The sequence below is a fragment of the Temnothorax americanus genome, unplaced genomic scaffold (genome assembly GCF_048541705.1).
Source record: "Temnothorax americanus isolate GAGA-0224 unplaced genomic scaffold, ASM4854170v1 Scaffold192, whole genome shotgun sequence".
Taxonomy (NCBI): domain Eukaryota; kingdom Metazoa; phylum Arthropoda; class Insecta; order Hymenoptera; family Formicidae; genus Temnothorax; species Temnothorax americanus.
In genome coordinates this window covers 16,087-28,961 of record NW_027509331.1, presented here as the reverse complement: position 1 = coordinate 28,961, position 12,875 = coordinate 16,087, and the positions used below count along the sequence as shown (strand labels likewise).

The 12,875-nt window shown below is 43.2% G+C and overlaps 1 protein-coding gene across 2 annotated transcripts; it reads left to right on the top strand.

Moving 5' to 3' along the window:
• The first annotated feature begins 6,705 nt into the window (after positions 1–6,705).
• Positions 6,706–12,504, top strand: LOC143896694 (uncharacterized). 2 transcript variants are annotated; one of them, XM_077404690.1, is made up of 2 exons: positions 6,706–6,821; positions 11,566–12,504. In XM_077404690.1, exon 2 carries the CDS (start codon positions 11,576–11,578, stop codon positions 12,260–12,262), a length of 687 nt encoding a protein of 228 aa, XP_077260816.1. In that variant the 5' UTR covers positions 6,706–6,821; positions 11,566–11,575; the 3' UTR covers positions 12,263–12,504. The 2 variants fall into 2 exon arrangements, with proteins under 2 accessions (XP_077260816.1, XP_077260815.1); XM_077404689.1 differs by having other exon boundaries at positions 6,706–6,837.
• The last annotated feature ends 371 nt before the right edge of the window (positions 12,505–12,875 follow it).

Here is a 12,875-nt window from a genome sequence, read left to right as displayed (position 1 = left end):
TTGATTATCATAACTTATAGATTATATGGGCAAATTCTGACTGGTTGTATATTGAATCTCGAATGCAAATGGGATTGATTTGGACCAATTTTATTCGTGATTTCTCGCATTAAAGTAAGTGTTATCGTCGTCACTGTCAATTCCCTTATCGTTCGTTTCTGCGAGAGACGCTGAAAAAGTATGTTGAGACATCTGCCGGGTTCGGTAGCCGGCGAGGAACGTCGCGAAGAAGGGATTTCCGATAAAATGACGGGACACGCGAAGGATCAGAGGCCGTCGTTGGCCGTTCGTGCGCTTTTTTTCACTCCCTTTTCTTATAGACGAGAACACGGTACGCGTGCGCAATGATCAGTATCGCCATCGGTGTCGGGGACAAGTCCGTTTCAACAGAAGTTGACAGAGGGAAAGGAAAAGAGAGAGAAAGAGAGAGAGATAGAGCGAAACCGTCGGGAGAGAGATCCGATTTGCCTTTAATCGGATCAGCAGTGCGCCAAGTTGGGCCGTGCTCGAGAGCCCGGGCCCGGTGAGCTCGAGTAGGGCCCACCGGACACGCGATACGCATCGCTCATTAACGTCATTATTAAAAACGCGGCAATTAGACCGCGCCAAATATCGACCTGTAAGTACGGCGGGCACACTACACGACGGACGGCCCGATGCGAGACGAGACGGGAGATCGGCGTGATCGGTTTGGCGCGCGACGACCGAGAACTGGCCGGTTTTTTACGCTCGACACCTTTCTTCGACGACGCTGCGTGACAAGAACGAGACGGTTTGTAACGAACGGCGGCATTTATCGGTTGGTAATTGCGGCAATAATAACGTTCCGCGATTGTTGATATGTAGATGACCGGAGGGAGACACAAAATAAGGCGGAGAGCGAGTTGTATTTAATTATATTATTAACTTTATCTCTTGCAACGCCGATGAGGTTCGTCACATCCCGGCCGTTAAACTGCACTGTCATTTTCAGCGGAGCGATAAAGGAGAGGAGGACTCGTTCTTCGCCGTTGTGCGAAAAAATGAAGTCGGTTATATTATAATAACGGTGAATGAATGGGATTGAAAGATGAATCGGCTTATCTGTTTCATTAACTTTACTTCCTTGTACTCTATAACTTTTCTACGCTACTTCTCCGTTCTATTTGTCAGGAATTAATTATTTTTACTACCGTGTTCTTTTGAAAGAACATTTGGTAAAAGTTTACAATAACTTACACAGCTCGGATTATTTTGACCTTGACATATGTTGTTAAGGACATGTTTCTGAGTAACTTTTCATTATAACTTAATCGGCGGTCGCTGCTTATTAAAAAGTTATAAACAAAAAAAGTTATAGTTCACGCATACACTTTTTACGCGAATTGAGGTTTACCCACACCCCCCCCCTGTTTTCGGGGAAGGTGCGGTAGCCCCTCCCTCGGTTTTGTTTTTGATAATAGCCAGAAACTCGTGTAGTTGCATGTTTGCTTTATTGGAAGTCAAAGACCGACTAGTAATACGTTAGATACAAAGGACACAAATCCACGCAAAACGAGATGCCACATGGGTTCGTGGCGCGCTTTACAAGCTTGTTTACCATAGCCAATATTTACCAAACAGTACACACGTAACCGAGGGAGGGGCTACCGCACCTCCCCTAAAAGTAGGGGGGGTGTGGGTGAACCTCGGTTCGCGTGAAAAGTGTATGCGTGAACTATTTTGACATAACAAACTTGTACTTAAAGCGCGCCACGAACCCATGTGGGTCGCGAGGAGCAATGTTTACGTCGCAACAAGTACACACGTAAGCGAGGGAGGGGCTACAGCATCTCCCCAGAAAGCAGGGAGGGTGTGGGTGAACCTCGGTTCGCGTGAAAAGTGTATGCGTGAACTATTTCGACATATATATTAGTCATTTATACCTTTCAATACTCAAAATAGCTGCTATATTTTTCAAACTTTTTTGTTTATAACTTTTTAATAAGCAGCGACCGCCGATTAAGTTATAAGGAAAAGTTACTCAGTATTATGTCCTTGATAACATATGTCAAGGTCAAAGTAATCCGAGCTGTGTAAGTTATTGTAAACTTTTACCAAATAAATAACTTAAAAATGTTCAGTCTCGGAATATAAAAACCAGCTTGCGCGTTTATTAAAAAAAACTATGATTTCTTGACAGCTTGATTTATCAGAACTTTATATTCATTTCATTTTCAGTCGTTCGGAACCAATAAATTTATTTTAATGCCGCAACATTACAAACAAGGAAAAATATTATCAGCCGTCGTCGCAGATGTCGCGCAGGGACCGGTTCCGGGCCCCGTCTCTTGCGAGCCCCCCGTCCCGTCGCGGGGCTCCCGTATATACAATATACGAATACGAATACAGCAAAACAAAACGATCCGCGGACAGATTATAGGTTTAAAGCCCGTATACATCAGCGGCTGAATGTCAGCCGGCGCAATCGGACGGAATCATCAAAGGTGGTAGGAAAATCGATTGCCGCGGTGTAAACCGGCGTGGCCACTTTTCGCGACGAACGGCCGGACGGCGCGGCGCGGCGCGGCGTGGCGGTATACTTGCGAGCGCGCACCTGTCTCTGGATCATCGCATTTTTCAGTTGTCCGGTCAAGTGGAGTCACGAGCCTCATTCGAGTGTGAGTTAACCGGCGCGTCGCATCGTCTTCCTTTCCGTCGCGCTATTAACTCGCGTCGCGGGGCCGTCGATATTTATGGGTTCCATAAGAGATCCACCGTTGGACCCCATCGTGGAACTTGGACGCGGCGCAAAAAGGATGCGAGTTGTGAGACTGAGAATGCGAATAGTTGTCGCTGATAATTGATAAAAGAAAGAGGTCTTTGATGACGTGCCTGCTTCGAGTGATTTGTTATGTTTAGCGGTATCAGATGGATGTGCGCGGTGTTCTAAGCCTGATTTTATATCTTTATCTTATTGATACCCCTGTATGATTCGCCTATAGGACATTTAGATTTTACTGAAGAGCATAATCAATTTTTTAATTAGTAATTAATATCAATAATCGTTTATTATTTTTTAGAATAATAAGTGTATTAATATATTTTTATAAAACTGGTAAAATTAGTTTTCTATTATAATTCTCAAAATTGACTGTTTCGAAAATTATAATAGAGAAACTAGTGCTCTCCACATAATTTCAGGATACGTTACGCGATATGGACAATAAAATATGGATCTTTTAAATGTTAATATGTGCACTTAATATTGCTTCTCAGTGTCATTTATACTATACAGATATCAGTCTACATTGCATCTCAATACCTGATGCATAAAATTAATGATATCAAGCACGCGATGGATAAAGCGCAATTTATTATAAAAAATCATTTCGGTGAAAAAGAAATTGCGAATAATTTTGAAAACTCCATGGCAAAAGAAAAACGATTTGATTCGGCGTAAGAAGGGCTCAATTTTTTAACCAAGCACGATGCGCATGACGTAAACACTCGCGTATTAATCGCTCATTAAGAAAGAAACGAAATCGTGGCCGAGTCGCTCGAAAGGCGTTCTCCACCCTAATTTGCCGTGATAGTGCCCCCGGAGGGGGGGAAGAGGAGAGACGTAGAAAGATACGCGCGTTTTCGACGTGTCATTATGTCGCGCCGCGCTGCGCTGAAGCTAAGAGTTCATCGAAATTAGCCGCCGATGCTCGTTACACCGGCGCACTTCGTCTTGCTGTTGCGCCGGGATGATGAACTCCGATAAGAATGGCGCGGGGTGTAAGACTGTTATTAGCTGAAAATACGACGAACACCAGCGGGCATTAAGCAGCATTTTTATGGGAGAAAGGGAATCATAATTGCGAGAGTTTAGCCGTAATGTCGGCAATCATTTTAATTAAGAATAACTTTCCCTCTCTCTCCTTTCTCTCTTTCTCTCTCTCTCTCTCTCTCTCTCTCTCTCTCTCTCTCTCTCTCAGCCTGCTTTTTCTTTTCTTCTTTGTCTTCCTACCGTACTTTTCTCCTGTCGTGGCTTAACGCGTCCGCACACACACGCTTTTACATATAATTGGAGTATTTTGTATTTTACCGCGGCGTCTTTTATGCAATCGACTGACCAATCTATTGTATCTCATCCGGAGTATTATTAATCAATTCCTTTACTTGATTATTAATCAAGTTCATGAATCTGATTTTCTCGATCAAATTAAACATATATATAAGGATCTTAAAATTATATCAAAGTCCAGTTTGGAAAAATATTCTGATGATAATTTTAAAATATAGTTAGCAATATTAGTTAGAGAATAATCTGCTTTATTTTATAAGATATACGTATCCATAAGTTTTAAGGAAAATATAGATATATAAATACATGTATATGTACACACTGGACTATTATATATATTACAGTATTTAAAATACGTATTAAAATACTTTGAGCAAGCCAAGTATTCACGCATTAAACTTTTGCTGCAAGTTTAACTTTTGCTACATTTATTTTATGTAATTGAAACAAACAAAACGTAAATCTCTCGCTCCCCAACGAAGTATCTTCCCTCGAAATGCATTCCTATCGCAGTCGTAGCACGGAAAAAAACACAGTTGCTCGGAGTTACGATCGCAATCTACTTAACATTAATTAAGACATACATCCCGCTTTTCGACGCATTCCGTACATTTTCCCGCGAATCCTTTTCTTCCTCGCGCCACCACACCGGCCACGGCTCTCGCTCGCAATTCCACGAGCATGTCCGACAGGTGAATGGAGAATTCGTTGCACTCGTTGCGCTGCATCTGTTAGTCGGTTGTGCATCGGATTACGCGCCGGCTCTTATTCAGCCTTGAACGGATTATATAAGCTGTTATTGTCATCCATCGCCGTGAAAGGAATACGAGATTTTAATTCCTGAATCGGCGATAACGACGGGCATCTTTCAATTTCATTTCATAATTGTATCGATGAAAAACATACAAATACATAAGATGCGATCGCAAATGTTCACAAGCCTCGATAACTATCATGAAAATTATTATTAAGAGTTTTTAAAATGTTAATTAAGAATATAATATTGACGTTTGATAAAAACGTGTGCTAGATAAACGTTAGCTTATTTAAAAAAATATTGTAAGTTTAATAATTAAATGAGATAAATTCCTTATTTAATATCTAACTTTTTAAATAAATTATAAATTATTTTATAAATATAAATTATATTATTAATGGTATAATGGTATAAAGACTTAATGTTATTTTATTATACGTTACGTCGTAACGTTTCAATATATGTATATGTATTGCCAATTGTCGTCGAAGATAATAAATTTTCTGGACTATTATTTTATTATATATTTCTTTATATTAACTAAAAATAACTAAACAAAACATACATATAACAAACGCATTTACATGACAATAGGCAATTTTTGGCGTGACTCTGGTATAAACAACCAAAGGGTACCAAATTGCACCAGAACCAATAGCAACCGCACCGATAGCAACTTTGGTATATGTACCAAACCATACCAAACGATCGCCAAAAATCGCCTAATGTTGACATTCTCTGTTCGCCTTCTGTTAAGTCTTTTGCAAATTTTTAGCGCTGCACAAACAATCGATCGAGGAATAATTGGCGGCTTTTTAATGACGTGTTATTTGTACGCTACGAGAACGCGTTTTTGTTTCACATTGGTGCAGTCACGTTGGCAAGAGCATAATCATAACGTAACGCGGGGCGAACGATCGAGCTATCGTAAGCATCGATATACGCTGAGCCATCAGAGAAGTAAATTACGTCGTGTCTGACTTATCGTGCCCGATCTGCCCGCATCGACAGACTCGAGCACCGCGGCGCGGTGCTCGCGTGTGTCGCGAGAATAGAGTGTGGCCGCGCGACTTTCTTAGCAATCGCGAAATCATAACACAATCATTTATGTATGTATCATGCTATACCTGTTGCAAGGCTTTCCCGATTGTTTTTTGCCGCCGGAACATCATGCTTAACCTGATTTTTTACATGACGCAACGGCCAGATTGTGGACTTGATATATAGGAACGATATAGTTTCTCGCGTTGGAGGAACACGCGGGAGTTACGGATATATAATCCAAAGATAATATAAAGATAAGAAACAGAGAGTACCTATAGCGTTACAGTACAGTACCACTAGATTACAGTATAGACAAAACTTTATGCGAATAAAGGAATGAAAACATTTTATTCAGCACGCGGACTTGTCTTGAAGTTATCACATAAAATAGTTTTATTTGAGAAGAAAATTCCAGTTCAAAGTTTGCTTATGAAATTTAATACGCTGATACGCGGCAGTATTTTTTTCTATTTTGTAGAAAAAAAATTTTTCCTTCAGAAAATTTTAATATAATAAATATTTAAAACTATATAGAGAATATTGTCGTCTCTTACTTATGCTTTCTACGGTGCACAGTGTATGTATTAAGTTAACTAAACCAACCATGAATCGTTTCATTCAAAGATTAAAACACCGCTTTAAGTACTGACGACAGCAAGAAAATGCCGGAACATTTTTCTTGAATATAAATGCATTCCACATACATTTAATCTATGCGTATACCATATCTTTTTTTTCCAATACAAAATTGATGACTTTTAATATAACACAAACTGTAAATGTCTAAAATAAAAACCCCAGAAATTTTTTCTTCTCTAAATATTCATTTTTAATATAAAATAGCATATATTATATATATATAACAGACTCTTCCGGTTCCGGAGAGAACGAGAGTGACAGGTGTGAAAGCGAGTGAGAGCAAAAGGGTCTAGTAGAGAGTGACGAGGGAGGCTGAGGAAGGAGAGGGTGATAGAGCGAGGAGGTGTGGAGGTGAGAGAGTGAGGAGGTAAGAAGGGAAACAGAGGAGGGGCAGGTAAGAGGAGATAAAGGGAGGTAAAGCGGCTAGGCACTGAGAAGGTGTAAGCACGAACGTTAGCTGAGCTAGAGGGGCGCACGGCAGGTGAGCCGAGCCGAGAGCGGCAGCACGAGGCAGAGCGTGAACAATAGCGAAGAGAGAGGGGCGACTCAACACAGGATCCGGGACGCGGACAGCAGCGCGAGGCAGGGCATAGAGTAGGTGGTGGAGCTAGAGGGGGAAGTGAGCCGAGTTAGGAGGAGATGAGTGAAGGGAGAGAAAACGGGAGGGAGGGAAAGAGTGCGATAGGTAAGGTTAAGGAAAAGGAGAAAGTTAGGAGGGGGAGCACGGGAAATTTAGAAGAGTTATGGAAAAGGAAGAGGGAGGAAATGGACAGGAGCGGGGGTGAGGAAAAGGAGGGAGATTTTTAAGAGAAGTAATATGACGGCAAGATCTCCTAAAAAAGACTCGGAGTTAGGTGTGAAGGAGTTGGGAGAAAGAATGGGAGAAATGATGGAGGAATTTAGGGCAGTAAGAGAAGAGCTAAGGGAGGGTTTCAGGGAGCAGGGTAGGGAGATGAGAAAAGAGATAGAGGACCTGAGAAGGGAGTTTAGGGAGCGAGAGAAGAGATGGAAAGAGGAGAGGGAAGAGACAAATAAGCAGAAGGAGAAAATGGAAGAAAGAATAAGAAAATTGGAGGAAAAAATGGAAGAGAGAAAGGAGGGGAAGAGGGAGGAGGAAGGAAACGGTAGAGGGGAGGCGGGGAGAAAATAAGAGAACTGGAGAGAAGGCTGGAAAGGAAAGAAAAGGAGGAGAGAAAGAAGAAACATTGTATAAGAGGGCTGGAAGTAAAAGAAGGAGGGAGGAGAGAAAATGCAGAAAAGTTACTAGAAGGAATAGGAGCGAAAGTAAAGGCAATAGAGGTGAAGAGAATAGGAGGTGATGCAGAAAAAGGAAGGGAAATGGTGCTGTTTGAAATTGGAGAACGAAGAACAGAAATGGGAGGTTTATGGAAAAAAAGAGGAGGCCTAGTGGGGAGAAAGGAAAGAATTACGGAGGACCTATCGTGGGAGGAAAGAAGAATGAATTGGATGTTGAGAGAGATAGCGAAAGGGGAGGAAAGAGGAAGGTAGGAGGGCATGGATTAAGGCAGGCAGAATAAGGCTGGAAAATACTTGGTGGAGATGGGATATGGAAGAGGAGGTTTAAAGGACGAAAGGGGAAGGAGAAGAAAGGAGAGCAGAGGAAGGTAAGGAAGGGAAAGAAGGTAAAGGAGGAGAGGGAGAGGTAGGAACGGAGACGGGGGAATAAGAGGAGAAGAGGATAGAGGGGGTGAGATAGAGAAGGACAACACGAAAGTCAGAAGAGAAGAAGAGGGGGAAAGTAAGTTAGTTTGGAGGATAGTATTCTGGAACGTAGCGGGGTTGGAAAATAAAGATAAGGATTTTTGGGAAGGGCTGAAGAAAGAAGATGTGTTAGTCATGTCAGAGACCTGGATAGGAGAAAAGGGCTGGGAAAGAATAAGGGGGAGATTTCCAAAAGGGTACGAATGGGGGGTGCAAATGGCGAAGAAAAAGAATAAAAAAGGAAGAGCAATAGGAGGGATGATAATGGGAATAAGAAAAGGATTAAAAGAAAAGGGAACGACAATAGAAGTAGATAGAGAGGGTTGGATTGCGGGAAAGGTCAGAACAGGTGGTGAGAACTGGAGTATTATAGGGGTGTATGCAAAGAAAGAGGGGATGGAGGAAAACGTACAAGAGTTAGGAGATAGAATGGAAAAGAAAGAAGAAGGAAGGTATACGATAATTGGGGGAGATTTTAATGCGAGGACTGGGCAAGAAGGTGGGAGGATAGAGGAAGAGGAGGGAGGAGGATTGGGAGAAGGAAGAAGGTCGAAGGACAAGAAAGTGGACAGAGAGGGGAGGCTGTTGGTAAATAGCTTAGAGGAGAGAGGATGGGAGATATTCAATGGAAATGTAAGAGGAGACGAGGAGGGGGAGTTTACGTTCACGGGGGGAAGAGGTAGTACGGTGATTGATTACATAATAGGGGAAGGAGAAGTAAGAGAGAAGATAGTGAGCATGGTAGTGGGGGAGAGAGTAGACTCGGACCATCACCCATTGGAAGTAGTAGTAAGAAGGGGGGAAGAGGAGGAAGGCAGGAGAGGAGGGTGGAAGAAAAGAAGCAGGGGGGTGTGGAACGAGGAAGGAACAAAGAGGTTTATAGAAAAAATAGGAGAGGTGGAAGTAAAAGAAGTAGAGTTGAATAAGGAATGGGAAGAAATGGAAATAAGAATAACAGAGGCAATAAAAGGGGTAGAGGAGGAGCTCGGAAATAAGAAAGGGAAGGTGGGATGGTGGGATGAGGAATGTCGAGAAGCGAAGAAAGAGGCAAGGAGAAAATTAAGGGACTGGAGGAAGAAAAGAGGAGAGGCCAGTGCGTATAAGGAAAGGAGGAAAGAATTTAAGGAGATATGTAAGAGAAAGAAGGAAGAGGAGAACCAGAGATGGGAGAGAAAAGTGGAGGGAGCAAGGAGGGAAGCGGAGGTATGGGAGATAGTGAATAGGGAGAGAAGGAAAAGGAGGGGAATAGAGGAAGGGATAGAGGAGGAAGAATGGAAAGAGCACTTTATGAAGTTATTAGGAGGAGTAGAGGGGAGGGTGAGGATGGGGAAGGAAGGAGAGAGGGAAGAAAAGGAAGGAGAGGAGGAAGAGGAGATAAGTCTAGAGGAAATGAGGAGAGTTATAAGAAGCTAAAGGACGGAAAGGCAATGGGAAAGGATGAGATTCCAGGAGAGGCATGGAAGCGAGGAGGGAAGGGGTTGGAGGTTTGGACATGGAAATTTATCAATAAGATATGGAAGGGGGGAGGATGGCCGGAAATTTGGAAGGAAGGTATAATTGCGCCAATCATAAAGAAAGGGGAAGGAAAGAAGGCAGAGGAATATAGAGGGGTGACAATAATGCCCTCTTTGTATAAGGTGTACACGGCTATTCTGGCGGAGAGGATAAGGGAGGAGATAGAGGGAAAGAGAATGGTACCACACAACCAGACAGGTTTTAGAAGGGGAATGGGAACGATAGACAACATTTACGTGTTGAACTACATGGTGAACAGAAGGTTAGAGAAGAAAGGGGGAAAACTGATAGCATGTTTTGTGGACCTGAAGGCGGCGTTCGATTCGGTGGATAGAGGAATACTAATAAAAGCTATGAGAGAAAGGGGAATAAGGGAAGGACTGGTGAGAAGGACGGAAGAGATGCTAAGAGAGACGAAGAGTAGGGTAAGAGGAGGAAACGAATTGGGAGAAGTATTCTGGACGGGGAGGGGAGTAAGGCAGGGATGCCCTTTGAGCCCGATTCTGTTCAATGTGTTGCTAGCAGACCTGGAGGAGGAAATGGATAGAGTTAAATGGGGAGGGATAATGCTAGGAGGCAAGAGGGTGTATACTCTGGCCTACGCGGATGATATCGTGCTAATTGCAGAGGATGAGGACCAAATGAGGAGTCTGATAGAAAGACTAGAGGGTTACCTGGGCAGGAAGAGATTGGAATTGAACGTGGGGAAAACAAAAATAATGAGGTTTAGGAAAGGAGGAGGGAGGGACAGTAAGAGAAAATGGAGATGGGAAGGAAAAGAGTTGGAAGAGGTGAGGGAATTTCGGTATTTGGGATACGTGTTTCAAAGAAATGGAGGGCAGGAAGCACAAATAAGGGAAAGGATAAAAAAGGCGGGCCGCAGTGATGGGAAAAGTCTGGGGGATAGGGAAGAGGAGATTCGGGAAAGACTGGGGAAAAAGACTGTGGCTGTTCGATAGACTGGTGTGGACGGTGTTGAGTTATGGAGCGGAAATATGGGGATGGAGAGAAAGGGAAGGAATAGAAAGAATGGAAGAAAGATACATTAGATGGGTATTGGGAGCGGACGGGAGAACACCGTGGTATCTAGTGAGGGAGGAGTTGCAAAGGGGAGAAATTAAGAGGGAGAGCAGGAATGAGGGCATGGAGATTTGAGAAAAAGTTAGAGGAAGGTGGAGGAAGTGAACTGGCGAGGTCTGCCTGGGAAGAGTTGAAGGAAAGAGAGATGGAAGGGAAAGCAGGTTCAGATTGGGAAAGAGAGAGAGGAAAGTTCTTCGAAGACAGAGGCGTGGGGTTAAAAGAGGTGGAAAAGATAAGAGGAGATGGAGACGAATGGTTTCTTAAATTGTTTGAGGGGGATAGGGAGACGCAGAGAAAAGAGAGATGGGAGAGGATCGAGAAAGCAGAATACAATAAGTGGTATAAGTGGATAAAGGGAGAGGGTATCCCGGGATATTTGAAGAAGGGATGGGGAGAAAGTAGATGGGGAAGGGTGGCTAGATTCAGATTAGGGAACGAGGTAGGAGAGAGCAGATATTGGGAAGCGGAGGAGAAAAAGAAGTGTAGGTTGTGTGGGAATAAGGAGGAAACGTGGGAGCATGTATGGGAAGAATGTAGAAGATGGAATTCAGGAAAGGGAAGCTGGCAGGAAGCGGTAGGATGGGTTTTGGACGAGGAAGGAGGAGGAGAGGAATGGATGCTGGAATTAGAAGGGGAGAGAATGGGTGGAAAGGGGGATTTGGAGGAGCTAAAGGAGGGTAGTGGGGAAGATGGAAGGGGAGATGGGGGAGAAGGATAAGTGGGAGGGGAAGAAGAGGAATGTAGAGAAAAGGAGAAGTGAGTAATTGGTCTGTTTTAGAGCTGGCAGGATGGAGCGTGAAGGGAGAATGATAGTGGAGGCAGTGGAAGGGATTGTAGAGGAGAAGCTAAGGAAGATGCTGAGGGAAAAGAAGGAGGAAGACAGAAAAAAGGACGAGAGGATGGAGGAGCTGGAGGAGAAGGTAAGGAGGTTGGAGAGAAAGATAGAAAGGCTGGAGCAAAGGGGAGGCAAAAGGAAGAGGGAGGATAGCGAGGAGAGTATGGCGGGAAAAAAGAAATGGTGGGCAGGTGAGGGTAAAAGGAACGAGGACGATTTCAGAAAGAGGAATATAATTATAAGAGTGGAGAAAGAGAAATGGGAAGGTAAGGAGACCAACTGGGAGAAAGTGAAGGAGCTTTTCGCAGAAGGGCTGAAGGTGAAGGTGAAGGTAAGAGAGGTGATAGTGGTGGGGCAGAGAGGGATTTGGCTAACAATTTTGGTAAAGTTAGGAGACGAGGAGGAGAAGAGGCGGGTTTTGGAGGCGAGGAGAAGGGCAGGGAACTCCATAGGAGTCAAGATACACGAGGATAAGTCGGTGGAAAGGAGGGTTAGGGAGAGAGAAGAAGTGAGAAGGGAGGTGCACAAGTGCACAGGGAGATCGGCGGAGGAAGAAATCGCGAGAGGGATGGAGGAGAAGCTTCTCTTGAGCCCAGAGGAGGAGAAGGAGGAGGGACGAGAGAGGAAGCAGGCCAAATAGGGAGGAGTAGACAGGAAGGATGGAGGTAGAAGGAAGGAAGGAAGATTTGACGGCAGAAGCGGAGGACGAAGAAGAGGGATGAAGAGGGGAGGGGAGGGGGGGTAATTATTTTTGTAAGGTCGCATATGGCCAGGCACATGGGAAAGAGAATGTACGAGGTTTGGGTACGTTCCTCATAAAAACGCCTTGTAAACCCTACGGGGAAAGGCAATAAACAGCATACATACATACATACATATATATATATAACATTTTTTTACGGCAGAGAGAGAAAAATATTCCTTAGAATTTTTATACATATTGATGATAACAAATGTTATCATTTTTTTCTCTATATTGCTGTTTCATTTCGCACCAATAAATCTTCAGATAAATGGAGAACATTTACTGCCACCACTTTTATGTCAAACACTTAATTGAGTTGCCAGTAGGAATATAGCAAGTAAACCGAAAAAAAGAGAGCATTTATGAATATTGTGAGAAGAACATAATAAAATTTTATCAAAGAAAAGTCAAAATAATAAATAAAATAATATGAGGACCCTCGAGATTAAAATAGGAGAAGGCTATGAGGGTCAGACGCCGATCACAATGCGTAATATCAGAAATAAGT

Excerpts from the sequence above, each read along its gene's own strand:
- LOC143896694 (XM_077404690.1), top strand. The coding sequence starts at position 11,576 with ATGGAGCGTGAAGGGAGAATGATAGTGGAGGCAGTGGAAGGGATTGTA.